The 23,163-nt window shown below is 39.3% G+C and overlaps 1 protein-coding gene across 2 annotated transcripts in view; it reads left to right on the forward strand.

Moving 5' to 3' along the window:
• asap3 (ArfGAP with SH3 domain, ankyrin repeat and PH domain 3) overlaps nt 1–20,655 on the forward strand; it is a 43,986-nt gene extending 23,331 nt beyond the window's left edge. The window contains exons 9-26 of one of the 2 annotated variants that reach the window (XR_007144515.1): nt 1,326–1,412; nt 1,644–1,753; nt 4,007–4,076; nt 4,202–4,289; nt 5,041–5,089; nt 5,632–5,798; nt 6,478–6,611; nt 7,946–8,037; nt 8,719–8,899; nt 9,986–10,071; nt 10,284–10,399; nt 11,404–11,471; nt 12,890–12,997; nt 13,737–13,917; nt 14,712–14,940; nt 15,224–15,425; nt 15,527–15,777; nt 15,962–18,210. Coding sequence is in view for 1 of the 2 variants with exons in the window: in XM_027143012.2 (XP_026998813.2) it covers nt 1,326–1,412; nt 1,644–1,753; nt 4,007–4,076; nt 4,202–4,289; nt 5,041–5,089; nt 5,632–5,798; nt 6,478–6,611; nt 7,946–8,037; nt 8,719–8,899; nt 9,986–10,071; nt 10,284–10,399; nt 11,404–11,471; nt 12,890–12,997; nt 13,737–13,917; nt 14,712–14,940; nt 15,224–15,425; nt 15,527–15,658; nt 18,217–18,291 (2,175 nt within the window). In the remaining variant the exon portion in view is untranslated. The other variant, XM_027143012.2, reaches the window with a different exon arrangement.
• The last annotated feature ends 2,508 nt before the right edge of the window (nt 20,656–23,163 follow it).

Consider the following 23,163-nt stretch of genomic DNA (forward strand, 5'->3'; position numbering starts at 1 on the left):
TTTTTTGTAGCAACCGCATACACCAAAACGTGTTCCATTTCAATTACCCCGGAAATGAGGTCAAATATATTTGCATTTTGGGCGGGAGTAGAAAGATCGGATCGATTTCCGATTCGTCGAGACGCATTTATGTGGCCTAATGTAAATGGAACAGTTTTAACCAATCAGATAGCTATCGGATCAGATATATATATATATATATATGTGCATATATTTGCATATAAATATATTTGCATATAAATATATTTGCATTTTGGGCGGGAGTAGAAAGATCGGATCGATTTCCGATTCGCCGAGACGCGTTTATGTGGCCTAATGTAAATGTAACAGTTTTAACCAATCATAGCTATCGGATCAGAGAAAACACATGAAGTGACCAGGTGTAAAAAGGCCCCTTGATTAAGAGACCATGAAGAGTTCAACACGGTGGTTGTTTGCTAGCTCCATACTTCAAAGAGAATTGTAGAAAAAGACTGTGGAGGTTTTTACTAGCAGTGCTGTGGGTATTACAGAATTCCTAACTTCAGACGGAATCCTTGAACTTTGCAAAAAATCTACAATTACCCAACTCTAAATCATTAATCTCCACATTCGTGATGATTAATTCAGCCCGGTGTCTAACGCCGTGTCTGCATGCCTATGCCTCTCCGGATTACATAATATTGGACAAACAGCCCGATAATTAAATTCCTGGTATTCTTCTTGACTCCTGGATATTTTAGTTGTTGTTTCATGTGTAGTTGAGGCATGTTACAGCAGATCTGTTGCTCTGCATCAAAACTGGTTTGGGTGAAGCTTATAAAAACATGTTCTCACATAAAGACACTTGCGTTCTTTATTCTTGCTATCTTAGACGTAAATCCTAAAAATTTAATTACACAGAAAGTCTCCGAATTCTCAGATCTGATGTTCTAGAAATAAATTGGCTACAAAAAATGTAGCGTTTCAAGCTGGTCTGAAAAGGTGGCGCAGGAAAACATTTTGCAGAGAACAGCCTGAGCAATCTGTATGTCAAACTGATTCTATTTCCCTCAGATGAAAACAAGCATAACAAACGGATTAAAGCATAACAAGATGGTTGTCATGCATGCAGCAATGCAGAACTCAAAGCTTTCTTGGCAGTTGTGAATTAATACGTGTGGTGTAGGCACCTCGAATGCCTAGTGTTGCTTCATAAATCAGTATTTCTGGTTATTCCTGGTCTGAGATTTCCACACGACTATGTCAGTAGCTGCTGACTAATTTTTCTCTTGTTGCATTCGCTTCCAGAAAGAAAGCTCATCTTGTGGTGTTTTTCGAGAACCTGAACTTTGTTTTGTTTGTAGGTTCGTCAAGACGAAGACGAGCAAGTGAAGCAGCTGTCTCAGCTCCGGGACTGTCTCAGGAGTCAGCTACAAGTGGAGGTTAAAGAGGTAACTACAATTCCCAGCATGACTCTGGTACAGAGCAAGTCACTGGGCAGGTCTTGACGTCATGATTGATGGCTTTAGGTTCCGATCGTCAGCTTCAGGATCCCATTATCTTGCTTTCCTGATTTTTTACATGTGTATCTGAGGCCATACTCTTCATGTACACCTGCCTGAGTAACTCGAAGATGATGATGATGATGATGATGATGATGATGATGTCTTTTTTCTTTTCAGGATTATCTAAACAGGAAGAACTCCGGTCACGGCTACAGCATCCACCAGCCACAAGGCAACAAGAAATACGGCACAGAGAAATCAGGCTTCCTGCTGAAGAAGAGTGACGGGTTAGTTACAGTCATAAAGACTGTCTCCCAATTTGAAACAGCTCTGATTGACTAATCACTCATAAAGTCTCATTAGTCCGAGTGACTAATCACTATTAAACTCTGCATTGAATTTGGTGCTCAGCGAAATGGTCTCTATTGGGAGTGCAGTAACGTCACCTATTCTTATCATTCAGCTTTCATTTAGTCAGTGTAGATGAATCAATCTCTCAGCTGACACCCATCCCATACCCATCCCATACTGATCAGAAGCTCATGAGTTCAAATCCCAGGTCCACCAAGTGTCCACCGCTGGCCCTTGACAAGGCCCTTAACAATCAGTTGAATAAAAATGCACTAAAAATGACAGGATGGAGAGTGATGTTTTTAACATGCAGGTGAGTTTCATGTAGTAACAGTAATGTGCTTTGTACAAAATGACAAACAAATGGGATTTGCCTCCTACCCGGAGTTTAAATTCCTGCCTCATGTCCAGTGTTCCCAAGAGTCCACAATGACCAGGATAAAGAGCTTACAGAGCACAAATGATTTACTAATGATGTGCGTTTTCTTATCTATGTATGTATGTACTTCATCTGGTGATACAAAAGAGAAAAGAAGACAAACGGACGAATGAGACTATTTTTAAAACACAGAATTTATGAACTAGAAACTCCAGTGTTGCTTATTGTTGTCTTTGTGTTGCTTGTTGTCTCTGGCACTTCCATATTGAATGAATGATTTTATGTGTAAATCAGTTTGAGTAACTGGATATAAGATCAGTTTCTGCTCTGTGAACATGCTGTCTGGTCAGTAAACCAGATGCGCCCGTGTGTATGTGTATTGGGAAATCACTAGAATGTTCTTTCTCAAACACACTTCATTTGTCTGGATTTTTGGTTGTTGTATTTTTCTAAAGCCAAACATTGACGTTAAAATGATGGTGTTTGTTGGTTCAGTCAATTACCCCAGGAAGGCCGAGGCTTCATATGGAAGTGCAGTTTGTGTGCGTCTGTGTGTGAGTGAGAGAGAGAGAGAGAGAGAGTTTGTACATGTACTTGTATGATTCAGCTGTTCTTCATTAACTCTGGTTTGACCTCTGACTGAGTGTAGGCTCAAACGTTTATATCCAAATCCACTGCAAGATTACACATGCAGATAGCACACACACACACACACACACACGCACATAAGCAGATACTAGCATCAGCGTACTAACATCTACAGTGTAGCACAATCAAACTGCAAGATGAATCTGTTGATTCAGCTGAAACGAACAAAACATAAACAACACAAAAAACCCCAGAGTTTCCATCTGACAGCTCCAGGGTCACCGATTTGATCGGGGTCTTGACCTCACGTATTACCCTTGTGTTCCTGTGGGTTTCTTCTGGGTCTCTGGATTCCTTTACAACCCAAACAACAGGCTGGAAAGTGTTTTGTCAACACTAAATTGCCCCAAGGTGTGAGGGAGTGTGTGAATGTGTGTGCACGGTGCCCAGTGATGGACCAAATGTTCTGTAGTTCACACCCATTGTTTCTACAATAGGAGATATATTTATGCTCAGTGACCATTTTAATACGAACACCTGCACACCTTTTTCAGGATTAACTCAAATAACCAGTCATTATGTCTGTGTTGAGCTGAAAAGAAGATGCAACATGTAGATTTTATTCTAAGTGTTTGACATACAACTGTTATGAGACTACATGAGGTTCTACTCCTGTCAGACAAAAACAAATCTGAGGCTAAAATGAGCAGAAGGTCACTGAAACTGAAGACCAGGCAACATCTTCCAGTCCTCACTTATCCATTTGGTGTTACTGTTCATTAACATAAGAGTATAAAGGAAGCAGTTCCATTTTCAGGGGGTTTATAAGACGCCTTTAAGACGAACGTCTTGTTTGTGTTAAGCAGTTGGAAGGTAGGAAATGTGGGTTGAAGGCTTCCTTTAACTTCCTCCCATGAAAATCCAGTCCAGATGTGGAGAAAGAATAAACAGTGACTCATCAGGACATATCTTCTTTTCAGAAATATCTTCATATTTCTTTTCAGAACATGGTTACTGCTTTTTTATTTTATATATATATATATACTTTTTTTTTTTAATCCCGCTTTTGATGATGGTGGATGGCAGTCGTTAGGTCGTAAGAGACGGCAGCTTTCTGGCCTGAGATCTGAGGTCTGATGTGAAACGCTGTGAAATGCTGAGCTGTGTAAGAAGTCTGTGTGAGGTCACTTTTCCACCATATCTTTGCGTTTTTATGTCTCAGAATCAGGAAGGTGTGGCAGAAGAGGAAATGTGGAGTCAAATATGGCTGTCTGACCATCTCTCACAGCACGGTGAGGTTCCAGCATCTTGCAAACACACACGCACACACACACACACGTGCACACACACACTGTAAAATCCAGTATGTTGTACCTTATAAACTGCATTAAGGTTGTATTTGCTCTGTGTGTCTCAGATTAACAGACCTCCAGCCAAACTCAACCTCCTCACGTGTCAGGTTCGGCCCAACCCTGAGGAGAAGAGGACCTTTGACCTTGTGACTCGTATGAACACCACTTGACTATTTCAAACCTTTTTTTTACTCTTTTTTTGGCATTCCGTATCAGTTATTTCAATTAGAATATGTGAAGAAAATAAGTCACTTGTTGGCATTTGTCATGTACCACTCAATAAAGCACCGCTATGGAGTGGTACATGACAAATGCATTCTCTGTGGAAAAAGGACTTAGTTCAGATGCCAACATGAAATGGGAAAAATGTTTCTAATTAATTTCTAGAAATAAAATGAAAAATTGAAATAAAAAATGTGCTTGATTTCAGAGTAGCCCATGACTGAGTAGCAGCACAGTAGAGAGCTTTTTACTAAGGTGCAGTTCTGTGTAGGAGTGTGTGTGTCTATACAGTATATAGAAGAGATGGGGGGTGTGTGTGTGTGTGTGTGTGTGTGTGTGTGTGTGTGTGTGTGTGTGTGTGTGTGTGTGTGTGTGTGTGTGTGTGTGTGTGTGTGTGTGTGTGTGTGTGTGTGTGTGTGTATATAGTGTCTCAGTATATAGAAGAGATGGGGTGTGTGTGTGTGCACATGCGGGTGTGCGTGGTAATGAAAAGCAGTTGCTGCAAGGGGCTTGTCCTGGCTTGTTATTTCTTCCTACATTCCCTCAGCCTTTATTTGTTTTCCCCATTGCTTCCTTGATATGCTCAGTGTGTTCACACCCATCTCTTTCTCTCTCTCTTTTCTCTCTCTCTCTCTCTCTCTCTCTCTCTCTCTCTCTCTCACTCTCTCTTTCTTCCTCACAGATAATCGCACGTATCATTTCCAAGCAGAGGATGAGCAAGAATGTATGATGTAAGGATTGTGTTAGAACCTACCCCACGCACACACACACACAGACACACACACACAGACACACACACACAGACACACACACACAGACACACACACACAGACACACACACACAGACACACACACACAGACACACACACACAGACACACACAAATATTTCCAGCTCTAGAGTTTGTCTTAGTCCTGATGACATTCTACTATTTTTTGTGTGGTTCACTATCATGTTAGTCCCTTGATCCTGAGACACTAATGACTAAATGTTATGTACTGAATTTATGAACATAAATTCTCTCTCTTAACATTTAAAGACATCTGGCTGGTCTCATCTCCTCTCTCTCTCTTTCTGTCCGTCTCTTTGTCTCTCTCGCTCTATCTCTGTCTCTCTCTCTCTCTCTCTCTCTCTCTCTCTTTGTATCTCTCTCTCTTTGTCTCTCTCTTTTCTGTCCGTCTCTCTCGCTCTTTGTCTCTCTCTTTTCTGTCCGTCTCTCTCTCTCTCTCTCTCTCTCTCTCTCTCTCTCTCTCTCTCTGTCTGTCTGTCTGTAGCTGGGTGTCTGTACTACAGAACAGTAAAGAGGCGGCTCTGAACACAGCTCTGGGAGGAGATCAGCTTCAGTACCCGGGCAGCGGGCTACAGGATCTGGCGCGTTCTGTAATTTCAGGCCTGAGAAATCTGCCAGGCAACGATTCCTGCTGTGACTGCGGCGCTCCGGGTATGACTCACATCTACGCTGCTAAAAAAAAAAAAAGAATAATTTCTCAGTTGTTTACGCTTGTTTGTTTGATTCCCCCTGTAGCACATCAACCCTGAGCCCATACAAACAGTTAAACATGTAAACAAACAAATCGCACTTGCCACGTCACTGACTCTGTTAAAAAATATTTACTTAATATATCAGATCCAAAAGGGTTTATAGCGCATGTACATCTGCTTATATGAGGCAGTTTTATTGGAATAGCAACTAATTAAACCATGAGTAGTTTTCCATGTACACTCAGCACAATTAGCCCAGCAGCTTAATAATACAACGGAGATGAAGAATTCTGCAAATGAAGCTTTCACTTGTATTAATCACCTGTAATAAATGCTGCTTTGCATATTTGAATTCTTTTGTCACTCTTGGGCCTTTGACAAACTGCCGGCTTGTGCACACATGCATACTATACATAATAAGACGTTACGCAACTCGAGACTCTTTACGCAGCACAAACTCTTTATACAACACCCGCTATGTCAACTGACTCCTTAACACAGCACACATATATTTATTACATATTTATCTGTATTGTGGGATTTGAACCTGCTCTCTAGATGTTTTTGGCTCAGTTCAGTCTCTAAATGTCTGTGTGTCTCTTTGTGTTACTCACTCACTCATCTTGTGTCACCTGCAGAACCCACGTGGCTCTCCTCTAACCTGGGCATCCTCACCTGTATCGAATGCTCAGGAATCCACCGGAAGCTCGGTGTTCACTACTCACGCATACAGTCGCTCACTCTCGACATGCTGAGCACATCTGAGCTACTGGTAAAAAAAAAAAACACACACTGTTGAATTCTCCATTCTAATTGGTCAGAAGGTGTTGATTAGTTTTCTATAACCGCAGCTCCTACAGGCGTTTTGGCCTCACACTAAATTACAGGTTACATCCATGCACTTGTAATTATGTTGGTTTTGTAGAAGCCAACATTCTGTTATGCTACTGGAGTTACTTTGCTTAGCCAACTTTTTATTTATTAATGGCTACTCCTCCTAGCACCAAATTCACCAAATTCTGATATGTCGTAGGCCCTGGTCTGATGTTTGTCTGATGCTCCCATTATAAAATTTGGAGGTTTATAACTCGGCAAGCTTTCGAACTATCTACACCAAACTCAGCCATGTTCTTTAGGGTGATACTCTGAACAAAGTTTTAAATTGGTGTACCGACTGGCCTTTCGGTTGTCCCGTAGCCTCGCCCCCAATATATGCAAAATCTTTTTCCGACACGGACATGTGACGTATCAAAACACTCAGAACAATGAGGGGAACTTCTTCACGGGTATTCTGGTCACGTCATTTGAAAATAAAAAATTAGCACAACATGGGCATGTGTTGTATCAAAACACTCAACACAATGAGGAGCACTGCCTCAGGTGTATTCTGGTCACGTCACGTGAAAAAAAATAATTAGCGCAACATGGAAATGTGACCCATCAATACACTCAGCCCAATGTGGGGAACCTCCTCAAGAGTATTTGGATGACATCACATGCTCGTCTCCAATTACCTCTAAATGTTTTGGCACCCTAGCTTTCTTTCCACTTGCCCTTAAAAAAAAAAGTAACACTGACCCTTATGTCCATTCGCCTCCAAAAACACCGGCCTTTGCAAATAGTTTGTCAAAGCCGACATCAAAGTTAGTCGCGACGAACTTTACAAATCTAGTTTTATTTTTCGTTTCTATGGTAACAGCGTAGCCAGTGTTGAGGTTTTCTGTGAGGGCAAAGTTTATGTAAGGAGTCTTCAGTGTCAGCAGTTGTTAAGGGTTTTTACGGAGAGATTTTCTATTTAGAATAATTACGTTATTAAATGTAACTAATAAATACATAACGTGAACTCCCTCAGCACTGTGTATACTCTTTAGCTCTTATGTGTATAAAATCCTGCATTACTGTCCAAAACACTATCCCAATTGGCTGACGTTTGGTTGTACACGAACACCACCCTCCTCCACAGATCAGTCAGTAGGTTATAAATTTAATAATATACGCGTTTTTTGAGCTGTGTGGCCAGACCTGGATCAGTTGTCAGTCTTAAATCCGAATTTGAGGTCCGAGTTTGCGTCACGACGGCCTGCTTTTTTTTTTTTCATCCCACAGCTCGCAGTGAGCATCGGTAACAACAGGTTTAACGACGTCATGGAGGCCAACCTTCGCGATGACTCACTGAAACCCTTACCGCAGAGTGACATGTGAGTTTCACAACACACACCACACTGTACAGTGTGTTTGACTGCTAATCGTGAGGCTCTGGACCCTTTCCAGTCGGTCAGTCAGTGAATTCTGAAAGGTCTTTTTGTGTCTCTTGCGTAGAAACACATGATCACGGCCACAAACTGAACACAGCCAAATTTACTTTGTGGCTGTTCAGTAGCGTAAATCACTGGTCAAGTGGTCCAAGCCTTTATTTGGACTAAAGTGCCCTCCAGAATTATTGGCACCTTTTAATGAATATAATCAAAGGTCAATATATAGAGATTAGATGGATGGATGGATAAAATTTTGTTATTCTATAGTTCAGGTACATAGCAACTAAATGTGGTTTATCATCTACCAGAAGTAGAGACAAATGTGTAAAGGAACAAGTGCAGATAAATTTCAGTGTGTGTAGAACAATAAATAAAGTTATGGCAGGTCGTATGTGCACAAGTGTAGTATGTACAAAAAAAATATAATCTACAGTGTATGTAGAGATAATATACTGTACATGAACACATAGAAACTAGTATAAGCAATGAATTTACAGTTATATACAATTATAATGTATGCATGTTTTACCATCTTTAATATCTTGTAACAAAACCTGTGACAAACGGTTGTCACATTGTGTTTGTTTGTCTGTTTGTTTGTTTGTTTGTGTGTACATTCGTTAGGAACGCGCGAAAGGAGTACATCACAGCGAAGTACGTAGAGAGGCGGTACGTGTTGCCTAAAGAGCACTCGGATCCCCTGCGAGTGTACGACGCCGTGAAGACCAGAGATCTGACGTCCCTCCTGCAGCTGTACGCCGAAGGAGAAGACCTGTCCAAACCTACAGCTGTACCTGATCATGAGGTCTCACATACATGCACATGAACATCTGGCAGAGGAAAGAGCTGTCTGCCTTTTACCACATACAGTACAGTACATGAGCCAACCGATTCCTTTCATCGAATAAAGACTAAAGGAATCCAACAAAGGATAAACAAATAAGTCCTTTACAACCACATTGACCCTGAACAGGACAAATGGATGAATAAGTGTACAGTAGACTTTTGAGTGAAGCTGGTGCCAAAGGACCATTAGTCATCGTGTCCTTTCTTTATCCCTCCAGCTTTGAATCTAACCCCTGCTCACTTGTGTTACAACCACAGAAAAGAATTAGATCTCAGTGGGTTGAGCCATGTTTCCTGTTTAAGCGTGTACTGGCTTTAAATAGTGCAATATGATAGAATATTTATTATTTTCTACACTTATTGCAGCGATGTATTGTAGTTTCATATGTAACAGTGTAGCTTAAACAAGCATTTGATTGATTTATTTATTTCTTACACTAAGCAGCATTAAATATAATGTCCTGAATCTGTTTTTAGTTTAAAAAGAAGAAAATTCTAATCTGTAATCCTATGTGTTTTAATTCACTCTGCAATCAAAACTCCATTCTTAGATCTTCTGTGTCGAGTCAGTGGACTGTCATTTATTTCTATAGAGTTTAAATGATTTAAAATTCATCTCCAATGGGAACGTGGTGGTTTGAGGAGGTTTAACATGTGGTTAAGGTTTCAAACCTTTCTTTAAACGTCTCTTTTACCGAAGTCATTCATTATAGCCAGACGTCACGATGCTGTAACTTTCCTTCCTGTTATGATCTTTCTCTCTTTGTTTCGTGTAATTCCATGTTTCCTCTTCTTCTTTCATCTGTAACCGGATCCACTTTGCCCCAAATAGATGAGATAAGATGAGACACGATTTCTGGATGGGGATTTAACTCTATTATTGTGACTCCTCGGCTCTTGAGTTCTGAGGATATGATTTAAATAGCAGGATTTCCCAGAGATAATCTATATCTGTTGACTTTCCTAATCTCTGTTTTTCTTTTTTCTTTTTTATCTGTATACCGGTCTCATTCTCTGCTTCATTTTGTTTTTGTGTTTTTCTCAGGATTTGAAAGAGACTGCTCTTCATGTGGCTGTGCGTTTGGCTGAGAAGAGCTCTCTGGCACTGGTCGATTTTCTTACTCAGAACTGGTCAGTGTGAGAGACAGAGTGAGAAACAGTTTGTGTGTTTGTGTGTGTGTGGGTCTGTGTGTGTGGGACTGTGTGTGTGGAGTGCTGGTTAGTCTGAGTGTATACATCTGGCTCTTGTGAAACTGGTTGTTAAGCTGAAATGTTACTTTTTAAACCTTAAAGTAAGTAAGTGTGTGTGTGTGTGTGTGTGTGTGTGTGTGTGTTCTTTGCAGTGGCTGTCTGGAGAAGAGGACAGTGGAAGGAAACACAGCTCTTCATTACTGTGCGATCTACAATAAACCAGAATGTCTGAAACTGCTTCTTAAAGGAAAGGCTACTTTACACACAGGTACATCATCATCATCATCATCACCAAAATGAAGTGTATATGTATATGTATATTAGTGTATATGCTTGAAACAGCCAGTAAAAAAACTTTTCAAGTTTTAGAAGAAGCCTTTATTTTGTCACATATACATTGCAGCACAGTGAAATTTTTTCTTCACATATCCCAACTTTGGGATCAGAGCTCAGGGTCAGACATGATACAGCACCAGCACTCAAGGGCCCAGCAGTAGTAGCTTGGTTTAAACCCTGATCCTCCGATCACCAACCCAGAGCCATAACCACTTGAACCACCACTGCCTCACAGGTTTAGATGAAGAGCTCAGGTACTCTGGAGGATGTGCTAAAACTGAGTGATCTAGCATAACTTAATGCTACTATGGTACGATGTGAGACATAGTTTTTGTTTGTTTTTGACATGCTGTGAAGCCCTTAAATTAGCAGCCAGTTACCACCAGAAATCAATTCATTAGTTTAGTAAAAGGAACTAAAAACGTTTTCTAAAAGTCTTTCAATTTGGTTACAAAAAATATCCCAAACGTTAAATTTCTCATGGAGCATTAATAAGTCTAGACTGACAGAAGAGACATTTATTAAAAAAAATAGGATATGGATATGAAATTCCTCTTGACGACTCAGGAAATATGGGCAAAATATGATCTCTGGTCTGATGAGTCCAAAATTGAACCTTCTGACTTTGGTACAAAGTGCTACATTCGGTGGAAACAATACCGTAGAGATCAACCTGAGAATTCCCATTCCCATTGTGAAGCATGGTGGTGGTAGCATCATCATCTTGGGGACGCCTTGTAGCCAAAGGGACTAGAAAACTGAAGATGAAGAGATATTTCTTTTGTATCAATATGAAAATACTAATGGTTTTAATGGGAATGTGTAAAGTTGCTTTGATTTGATCCTAACCCCTCCCCTATTTACAGTTAGATGCCGATAATCATGCAGATACCAAAAGCATACAATGCTGTGGTTCATACTCTCTCTGTTTTTCAGTAAACGCTGCTGGAGAGACCGCGCTGGACATCGCCAAGAGACTGCAGCACACACTGTGTGTCGAACTGGTAGGTTTGATCTCAATACACACACACCGCCTACAGGAAACACACACCAATCTCAGAAACCTACTCACTGATATGTGGTGTATGTTAGAGATGTGTTGGGTGTGTGGTGAACTCAGAAATTGTGCTGACCTGTTAGTTCCTCAGGGGCTCTTGGTTGCTTAATTCCACGCGACTACAAACCGTTGTAGTAAGGACATTATTTACATTGACATTATTTCCGGTTCAGTGTCACCCAAATGAGGACGAGGTTCTCTTCTGAGTCTGGTTCCTCTCAAGGTTTCTTCCTCATATCATCTCAGGGAAATTCCTCACCACCGTCACCTCAGGCTTGACCATTAGAATAGATGTTAGAGATAAATACTAACTTCATTTTAAACTTTAAAATATTTATTCTGCTTCTATACTTCTGTAAATCTGCTTTGAGACAATGTCAATTGTTAAAAGCGTTAAACAAATAAACTGAATCGAATTGAAGTAGATGTACCTGAACAGAAATAATGTGAGACAATGAAGATACAAATAGGAAACTTGTCACAGGCGACTGGTTAAGTCTACAGGTTTGTTTATCAAAATAGACATACAAGCATTTTTTTTTTTACCTTTAATGTAAACATGGAAATATGAATAATTGTATATAAAGACTGTATTCGTTAGAGTTTATTCTTAGTAACTGCCTGGTCAGCGTCATGTGAGGCGTAAATTAGTTTGTTTAGATTTGTGAAAATATTGCAGGATCATGCAAACTATAATAATAACTGTAAGGGTTCACATACATCACCTGTGAACTAGAATGATGTAGTTGAGGCTGAGGAACTGTCAGAGCCAGAATTCACACACACACACACACACACACACACACACACACACACACTATGCTGATAATATTTTCTACCTCGGGTTTTGTTCTGGCATTTCAGTATATTATATTATGATCTAGTTCTCACCCACCATGTATATAAATACAGACAGAGACAGCAGTATAGGGTTACACCCAACTGTATACATGTGTCCTTATGGAATTGAAGGAGATTGTAATCTGATACAGATATCTCAGAGTGAGCGCTCATGAATCGAAATCTCTTCAGATGTTTTCATGTCTCTTCAGATCAAATCAAAGCTTCATTTTCAGCACAATGTCTGTATGTATCAGAGGCCACCTGCTACTCTGTAAACACAAGCTGGCGCTTCACTACTGCGCTGCATGTTGACTCAGTGTCGTAACATGCACATAGTGTGCTTTCACTGCTCGGTCAGGATGTGTGTAACACTGACTGTGTGAGAGTGGATGTAGTGTGTGTTTGGATTGCAGCTGTCCCAAAATGCCATGCTCTGATAATTTGTACTCATTCATGATGTTAAACTGTGTTAAAATTACAATTGTGGTTTCAAATAGTCTGCCTCTCTTTGTGTGTACCCAGCTGGAGCTGGCCCACAGTGGGAAATTTAACTCCCAGATCCATGTGGAGTACACGTGGGAGATGCCTCAGGAGTTCCTATACGACAGTGAAGACGATCTGGATGACAAGGTGTGTGAACATCACTATCTTCATTTATACATCTGTATTTATCACTTACTCAGCACTGCAGAATGACAACACAAGCGTCTCACACTGCCTACACATCATCTCAACTTCCCTCACAACAAGGAAGTTTCATGCTTATATGCTGTACAAGAATCTCCTTCACACACACACTGTATACAGTCCAGTTCATTTTAGTGTGTGGTGAGATATAGTTCAGTCCTGGCTGAATATGCTGACCTATTATCCTCTCAGGGAGTTTTTCTTGCCACCGCCGCCGCCTCAGTCTGGATCATTAGGATAGATGTTAGAAATAAATAATAAATCTGATTCTGCTTTTTATGCTTCTGTAAAGCTGCTTTAAGACAATTTTCTCTTGTTAAACGTGCTAAGCAAATACACTGAACTGAAAATACACTTAACACGCTCAATCGAGATGCTGAAGCGATTATATACAGATCTCTGAATCGTCTCTGACTGAAATGCAAGAAATAATCCTCAGAGAAGGAATCATCGATGAATCCGAATCAATTTCCTTTGAGTGATTTATATTGATGAATTATTCCTACTCGTGTCTAGGTTATTTATCTCAAATCATCCTGAATCCATGTGAACACTGACTTCACCTACACGGAGACACACAAATAATATTGTTTAATCAAGGCTAACATGGTATGTGTTTAAGTGTATGAAATTTTAATTAAAATAAAACCTGTTGTCTGCTTATCTGTTTTATTTCTCGTAGGCCAGTCCACCCCGAGCTCTGCGCTCGCCTCTGCCCTCTAATGGCTGCTTTGGGAATTTTCCATGCGACCCTGACAGACCTTACCAGAATGTAGACTTTGTTTGCTGCAACCTAGCGAGCAGCAGCCCCTCCTCAGGAGGCCACACACCTCCTCCACTTCCTGCTAAATCAATTCAGAGAGGTTAGAGCCTCTACACTTCCTTGGGTGTAGGGTGTAGATTCATTTTCTATCACAGGATTTGTATGATGGATGCTCCAAATAAGTTAAGACTAAAGATTAACGATTAAAAAGGTATTATTTAACAAAGTGAAAACACGTACATGTTCGTCAGATGCCAGAATTTTAATTTGACACTCAGGAAGGTCATGAGTTCAAATCCCAGAACATCCCAGCTGACCTTGAGCAAGACACGTCTCACTCAACAGCTCACCGGTATAAACGAGAAAACTTGTACTGTGCTCTGAATCAGATGTACAAAAAATTATGAAAATGTACATTTATGGAAGGGGTCTCCAACATCTCTGCTTTATAACAGTCCATAAATTACAAAAGAGAGCCTGGTTATAGGAACTGCTGTATACAGCTGCTAATACAGAAGTGATAAGAGGAGCTAACTTGTCACATGGATGTTCCACAACATTAAATATAAGGATAAATGTATATATAAAAAGTTAATATGTTAGTATGTTAATAAATACATGAATAAATTCCCTTATTAATACAGTTTGGATTGTTGATGGTATAAGATCTAGATAATTAGAATAAACATCTGGACCAGACAGTGTCCACCTCGTCATGTTTTATTTCTTGCACGATGCAAGTTTCAGATTTATTTACACTTGAAAAAAGTATAAAAACAAAAGCTAAAAATGCTGTTTAGACTACTACAGTTTCTAACACTACTGTTATATTAAGTATGGTTGAGGTGTTTATCTTCCATCTTAACACACACAGTCTATTTCATCCTACTCTAGGTCGTTCTGACCCCCAAATCAGCACCTCCACCCAGGAGTCTCGCGCTGTTTCCCGACTCAGCTCCAGTTCCTGGAGTGGTTCCTATAGAAACAGCCCACCTTCACCCCTGACAGAGGTGGCAGGATCACGGGCTCCTCGCTCGCCTCGCAACGGAGTGCTAAAGAGACAGACGGGGATCTGGGAGAGTCAGAATTCATCAGGGACACAGAGCTCCATTGGACCTGTTGTGTAAGAGCTGCTGATCTCTCTTGCTAACACATGCACACACACACACACACACACACACACACAAATATATATACATTTGCACTGAGAAGTAGTGTTTTCCAACTGAAAAAAATCTAAACAGAAGTAATTAGATGGTCCTGCCTCTGTGGTGTATGTGTGGAGTTCACCATGTTCATGTTCTTCCTGTGCTTTAGGGATTTACTCCTGCAATCCAAAGACTGAAGTTGTTGACTGGGCTGCCACTAAACTCTGCAGAGTTACAGTTCTTTCTCTGTGTGTGTAGGTCAGAGAAGACAACATCGTATCGGCGAACTAGTACTGGAAGTGGAAAGTGTGCAGCAGGATCTCCCAGCTCTGGAAGCAGCATGGAGGAGCTCTACTGCAGTCTAACCAATAACAGCACTGCTAACGCTAATGCTGATGCGTCCGCTAATCTGTCAGTGCCCATCATACTGCCACCACCCCGGTCACGCAAGAACGCCATGGTAACAATTTACACCGAATGATTACATAGTACTGCAATCTTAATTCAGAATGTTATACATAATCCATTATACTGTGTGTGTGTGTGTGTGTGTGTGTTTAGCTGAGTTACTCGAGGCCTCGTCAGAGGAAGGTTTGTGCGTTAGTGGACTGTATGAGTGTGGGCTCTGAGCAGTTGGCCTTCTGTAAAAATGATATTATTATAGTGACGGCTTCTGATGATCCCCACTGGTGGGTAAGTAAACACACACACACACACACACACACACACACACACACATAGAGAGAGCAGCTAAACTGTAAAAAAAATTATACAATAGAACACAGTTGAACCAGTTCCTTTTTTCCTTGTACATTTACATTTACGGCATTTAGCAGACACCCTTATCCAGAGTGACTTACAACTGAGCAACTGAGGGTTAAGGGCCTTGCTCAGGGGCCCAGCAGTGGCAACTTGATGGACCTGGGGTTTGAACCCATGACCTTCCGATCAGTAGCCCAACACCTTAACCACTGAGCTACCACATCCCCCTTGTACAGATTAATAGTCATGAACAGAAAATTTCACCAAACACTAAACCTCATCTATAAATGAATCAGGTATAACATGAGTCTTTTTATTAGCTTTGTGAGGCTGAGAGGATTTTTGCTCTGGACTTACCTCACTGTCACAGATGAACACTTCATTAGCAGTGACTCTCAGGCAGAAATCCACAGGCCATATACATAAAGACTCTATGAATGGTCTCAGAGAGCTCCTAAATTAGCTTAAATATTTCTAACTAGGAATCTTATCTTAAGAGTGATTCAGGACCAATCACAGAGCGACTCTGAGAGAGTAGGCGGGGATTAACCCTGTTACTAGGTATGACACATTCTTATGGAGACTGTGATTGGTTGTCTAATAAAAAAAAAAGAAGGATCGCTTTTAAAATCTGGTCTATTAGAGAAACCTTTGTCTTTGTCACTTTGTCTCTGTTAAGATATTTGATTCTATACAGTATCATGTAGTGATGTTTGTGACTGATCATGTTCGAGATGCACAGCTTGTTATAAATGTAAATGTAAACATCTCTGACACAGCCAGAAATGTCATAGAGCAAGATGTTAGTGTATCATCTAAATGTCATCATGGCAGAGAGAGAGAGAGAGAAAAGGACAGAGAGATATGGCTAATCTGTAGCATCTTTTTAACTCACTGTCATTATTAAATATTGTACACAACACATTACATCTCCCTCTTCACCTTTCGGCCATTTTCTCCTCTGATAAAGAAACTCTTAAATCTCTTAAAAGTCCTCCTCACAACTCCTTACACTTTTTGACCTTATGACCTCTTTAAGGGTTAAAATGCTTTATGAGTAACTTTTATCCTAGTAAAGATAAAAGTTACTCATAAAGCATCTCAACCCATAAAAAGTTTTAAGGAAAAATATCTTCATTTTAAGGAAAAAATCAGGAGTCTCGGCTGTATTATACAGTTTTCTCCGTGCCATCAAATAAATCAAACTGTTGTACTTGATGTGTCTTTGGCATCGTTCCATTTGCCTAAGCAGCATTTAATGCAACCACCTACCTATAGACCCTGCTTCTAAATCATTTATTAATAGCTTACACCAGACCACAGGTTACACTCTTCACTGTCGGATCGAAAAACAATGAAGAATAAGGGAAGAAATGAATCGCTTGTGGTTTGTTTTTAAAACAAAATATAGGACTGTGTATGTAATGGATGACATTTAGATCCAGATACTTCATCAACGATTTTTTTTCTGTCTAGTTTATTGTTACCAAACATTACATAATTCTATTCAATTCAATTTATTTGTCTAGTGCTTGTTTTTCACAATTTATATTGTCAATTCCTAATTTTTATAATATAATATAATCTCTAACATCTACCGTAACGATCAAGCCCGAGGTAACGGTGGTGAGGAAAAACTCCATGAAATGATATAAGTAAGGAACCTTGAGAGGAACCAGACTCAGAAGAGAACCTCATCATCATTTGGGTGACTCTGGACAGGAAATAATGTCAATGTAAATAATGTAATTTCTACAACAGTTTATAGTCGAGTGGAATTGTGTAACCAGGAGCTCCTGAGGAACTAACAGAACTAATCAGAGTAATTTCGGAGTTCATTACAGACTTAACTTTAATCCTTCCTGCTAATGATCGCTGTTAAAGACCTGTCCACAAATATAAATATACATGTTATTATTAATTCATATTAAATAATAAATAAAAGGAATAGATAATTATTTAAATTTTTTATTCTGAATTGTTTGCTTCTTTTAAAGTGTCTTAGTCACTGAACATCTGATGGCTTCAGCAAGAAGGAACTTGTATGACTCTGAAGCTCGTACTTATAAGTTGCTCAAATGTTCCCTGTGACAGTTGCACCTGAATATAGTTTAATAGAGTCTGGTTCCTCTTGAATGTTTTCCCTCACCACAGTCACCTCTGACTGACTTTCTCTGACTGGAGCAGGGAGGGTTAAGGGCCTTGCTCAAGGGCCCAACAGTGGCAGCTTGGCAGTGCTGGGATTTAAACCCTGAGTAACAACCCACAGCCTTAACCACTTGGGCCATCACCAGTTTTAGATTGTGTCTCATCCCTGTATATGAGGTGTTCCTCTAGGGTTAGGGTTAGTGCACCATGTGCACATTAATATAAACCTGTGTAACCATCACCACCGTCAGAGCAACATCCCATCGTTCATCAATTTCAGTGACCTGTTTGTTTTATAGAAAAAGTTTATTAACATGTTCATTATGTCGTGTCATTTTCAGGTCGGTCATATAGAGGGCAAGCCGTCCAAAAGCGGCTCCTTTCCAGTCAACTACGTCATGAAACTGGGAGAATGATCCTTTTCCGCAAGCTTCCGCCCACGAGAGACGAGCGAACACACCGCTTCCACCTGCTCGACCGTGTCGACGTCAGAACGGCGTGTGCTGCAGTAAAGTGGGTTTCGGGGGGGATTTATATCCTGACGTTGTTCCTCAGACTGTTTAGCACATCAGACGGAGCACTTTAGTGACAATAAATTCCTGTGCGTAGCCGCAGAGACGATTTGTAAACACGTACGGTATGCAAACTCATATAAAGGTTCCAGGAAGTCGTTGGGCTAGAAGGACGGCAGATGACCATCTCAACTCTAAAAGGGAAAACAAATACATGGATTTTCTGACCATTCATTCCCAAGTCCACAGGTTCCATCGTTTAATGGATATTTAACCAGACACTGATGAGTGGCATCCAATCAAACACAAACAACAATGAGTGACTTTCAGTTTAGTGAGTGATACAGAGAAAAGGAAAGACCCAGGCTTGTGTTTCCTGTCTTGTCTTTCTTGCTGAATCAGCATCCTCTCACTTCTCCAATCCGATTTGTTTTTAAAACTCACGCCTCTTCTGCATTCGGCGTGAATTCAAGTGTTCGACGTGTTTACAAGAAGATTTCACGTATGTTTTCTACATACATTACTTATAATGGCTCAAGCTTCAACTACATTGTAATTGATCAAACTGGCTCTTTTATTTGTTTCTTACCACCATGTGAGGAAAAGCTTTTATTGTCGTTTTTATTGTTCTCTTGCCTTTACATTTGTGCAGATAAAACGTTGTAGATTCATGCTAGCTCATTAAATCAGCACCCTCAGTCGTTACCTAGCTAACTTTATTATCTATGGTGATATTTTGATATCAGTTTAACAGTGAACGTATCACAAAAATCACAAGGTCACCATCAGTTCCAGGATCTTCTCCACACACAGATTTAGCTTGTTAGAAAAGCACAATGGGTACAAACACGGTTGTTTGCTAACGTTTACAGTAATTCATTCATTTAAAAGATGCACTTATAGGAGAGAGCAGTCTGTAAATAGTTATAAGAGTTGAGTTGCTTCACGGTTCATCATTTGAAAAGTAATTTATTTTTTAAAAAGCAGGGGAAAAAAGTAAGAAAACTCACAAGGCATGATTATTTTAGAGCACTTCCACACCTGTTTTGTTCATTGAATCAGAGCCAAATTGGTACGTTTGGGTCTTTTTACTAATTGTTTTGTTTTGGTTTGGTTTACATTGCACATAATTACACAGAACAAATCAAACAACTGAAACTACTTGTGTTCTAATTCACAGTAACAGGAAGATTTAAAGGAGAAATGTTTCATCAGCTTAGCGCAGACAACATGAAGTCTGTGCTAAATAAATTATTATATAATTCTATGAAGATGTTTATAACATTTTGTGTCAAATCCAGTGTTTTTTTTTTTTTTGTTTTTTTTTTGTTTTTTGTTCTTTTTTGTTCCTTATTGTAATTAACTAGAACTCTGAGCATTTCTGCAGCTCTACAGCTCTGTCCTTTGGCTCGGTTTACGCCTCAATATCATCATTCACGCTTGATTTCTGTTTGTTCGGCTTCACAAATAACTAAATAACCACGGTAGAAGCTGCTCTGTTCCAGAGCTCTGTTTAAACAGACTAAATAGTGCAGGTTGATGTTCTCCATCACACTAAGAGCTCTGTCTTTGGGAAGTGGGACAGACTGAGGGCCCCACAAGGGAGGATCAGATTCCTGTAACAAAGTGAATGTGAAGTCTAAGAGCAGAGGCTGATATTGAGTTTTCTCAGAGTGCTTGTGGGGAAATCATTCGATTTCTGTGTTTGGTTGGAAATCCTGAACATGGATGGATTTCTATTTGATTTGATATGAAAGAGCAGTATTTTCCACATTAGTGAGTAATCAAGTTGTTGGATGTTTAAAGGCCATGTAGTTCACTGTATTATGTTTAGAAGTTGAAGCTGTATTTGCAGTATTTGTGTGTGTGTGTGTGTGTGTGTGTGTGTGTGTGTGTGTGTGTGTGTGTGTGTGTGTGTGTGTGTGTGTGTGTGTGTGTGTGTGTGTGTGTGTGTGTGTGTTTTATAGACCCAGCCCTCCAGCTTCAGTACTGCATTTTATCCGAGCAGCTTTTAGAGATCCCTCTGCATTATTAATAAAAGGACAGAGGGGAGTACAGACTGGTGAACTCCTGCATGCCACTTACACTTATTCATGTCTATGAAGCAATTGCATTCAGTTCAACTCCCCCCTTTTTTTTTTTTTTTTTTTTTTTTTTTTAAAAAAATAAAAAGAAAAAGAAACTTGTTCCTTGAAATGCATTTTTTTTTAATGTACACGAATGATATGTAATATTAGCCTTAATAAATGCCCATCCTTTTTATGATTCTTTATGGTCTTGTTCATAAAGTTCTTTTAACTAAAGTCTGTTCAGGGATTTATTTCTTTATATATGTAAACAAACAGGCAAATAAATGCATGCTGTATATACAGAATGGGAGAAATATGTGGCCCTGTAAAATTAGTGAAAGTTCAGTGTCACATTGTCAACTACTTAAAAAAGGCAAAAAGTTTTAGAAAGCTGACAGAAAATACCATCTCAGACACAGATCTGCAGACCTGTACTTTATTCCTCGAGAATAAAGCATGATGGGGAAGCAAGAGTCGTTATTTAATGCGGATGCATGCTGTGTTTATCCAATCCCAGTTGATGACGTCACAAAATGTAAATAAGGAAACTCTAATCCAGGGATTATGTGCAGTGTGAAACATCAGATAAGACCCAGGTTTCAAGTGTTAAAAAAAACTTCCTTTAAAAATGATTGTGCGTGGATTCAATGTAAATAAGACATTTTCTATTTGTTAAGAATAACAATCTTAGTGTTGTCCCCTGGCTATAAATCATGTACACCGCTTTAATCCGAGTTAACCCTGTGTGTGTGTCACAAAGCTCTCAGATGAGTGAATTAGTAGTTGCTTTTTATACAGATTATGTGTTTACAGATCCTGTATGTAATCGAGGCCATGTGGATGCAAGCATTTGGGGCTAAGTGAGGATTTTGCATAATTCCAGGTGTTACATCACTATATGGAGGACACACACACACACACACACTGGAGATTTGCTAGAGATCTGCAGTGCAGCGGTTTACATCTGAATAATCCAATAATTCTGTTTGTTTATTGTCAGTGATGCTTTTTGGAAACCACTGAATTTGGAGAGCTGATTTCTATTCTGAAAAAAATAAATCCCACTGTTCTGTTCAGATACGTTCATTGAGGATACATAAGATTGAGTTTTTTTTTAGATGTTCAGTGTTTAGATATTGAGTAGTTTAGTCTGTTTAGTTCACTGGTCCATTCATATTACATTCATGTTTATCCATTTCTAAAATTAAATTAAATTGAATAAATAGGCATTTCTGTCCATACTGACACACCCTCTTCTCACACCATTCTTGTATAATCATACTTTTCTCCATCTTAGAAGCTCAGAACTCAAATCTCATACAGAACAAAATATTAAGTGTGCAAGAGCGAATGTTCTGTCACGGTATAACATTTATATACTGTAGTGCTAATCTCATTTCATGGATTATACATTATACATTTATTTCCAGTCAAACTGCAAAGAACTCAAGATGCCATTTGATAGTTTTGAGCTTATGGCTTTATGATCAAGTCTTCATCAGCAAACATATGAAAACTTCAGCAGGAAGGAATCCGTGTTAGATCTGTGGTGAACTCTGAAATTTCTCTGACCTGTAAGTTCCTCAGGAGCTCTTGGTCACACAATTCCACTTGACTATAAACAGCTGTAGAAACGACATTATTTACATTTACATTATTTTCTGTTCAGTGTCACACAAATGAGGATGAGGTTCTTCGTCTGGTTCCTCTCAGGTTTACTTCCTCATATCATCATCGTCACCTCAGGCTTGCTCATTAGAGATAAATGTTAAGAGATAAATAGTATTTTAATTTTAAACTTGAAATATTTATTATGTTTCTATACTTCTGTAAAGCTGCTTTGAGACAATGTCAGTTGTTAAAAGGGTTATACAAAAAAAATTCAATTGAATCGAATTGAATTTAACTGAATTATTTAAATCTAAGACTAAATCTGGTTTGAGATGTTCAACAAGCAGGTATGGGTTTGATGGTCAGATGTCCACAAATATATGGCCATGGAGTATATCTTTAATAAAAATAAAACATGTAAATTCTAAATTTTTATTGTCAAATTGCACCTAGATAAAATGTTATTACCTCAATAACTCAATAATTCCTAATACCTCTTCATTTGTTTTTATCTCACAAGAACAAAGGGTAAATCCAGTTGTGATCATAATGTGGCCTTGATTGAGTAGAATTTCTTTGCTAGGGTTTTCATGTATTAGTTATTTAATGATACGACACAATACAATACAATTCAAACAATAGAAATATGTCGATCGCTGTGACTTAAAGTGTGACTTTAATGCTAAAAACATTTCAGGATGTGCTTTTAATTAAGAAAAAAAAATCTATTGTTCCTTACTCATCAAACTTACAGTTAGGAACTGAATTAGTTCCTAAAATGATAATACTGAGCTTGCATTTAATTCATCTGTAGCCTCGTTGCACCTAAAAAAAAATCATGGCTTCGCATTTTTTGTTCCCATTTTCATTCATTGTTATCAGATTGTCTGGGATACGCGGGAACAAATGTCATCTTTAAATAGCAGAACACATCTGGAGCACTTCCTCTTCATCACCTGACCTATCAAATTCTGCTGATGATCTGTTTCTGAGCTTAAATCCAGTGTTGTGCCACTGCAAAGGTCAGTCCTTCTAAACAACAGTCACGATTCTCAATCAGCATGAATTAGTTTCATTCTTGTATCTGCTGTCTGTA

The sequence above is a fragment of the Tachysurus fulvidraco genome, chromosome 12 (assembly GCF_022655615.1).
Source record: "Tachysurus fulvidraco isolate hzauxx_2018 chromosome 12, HZAU_PFXX_2.0, whole genome shotgun sequence".
Classification (NCBI taxonomy): domain Eukaryota; kingdom Metazoa; phylum Chordata; class Actinopteri; order Siluriformes; family Bagridae; genus Tachysurus; species Tachysurus fulvidraco.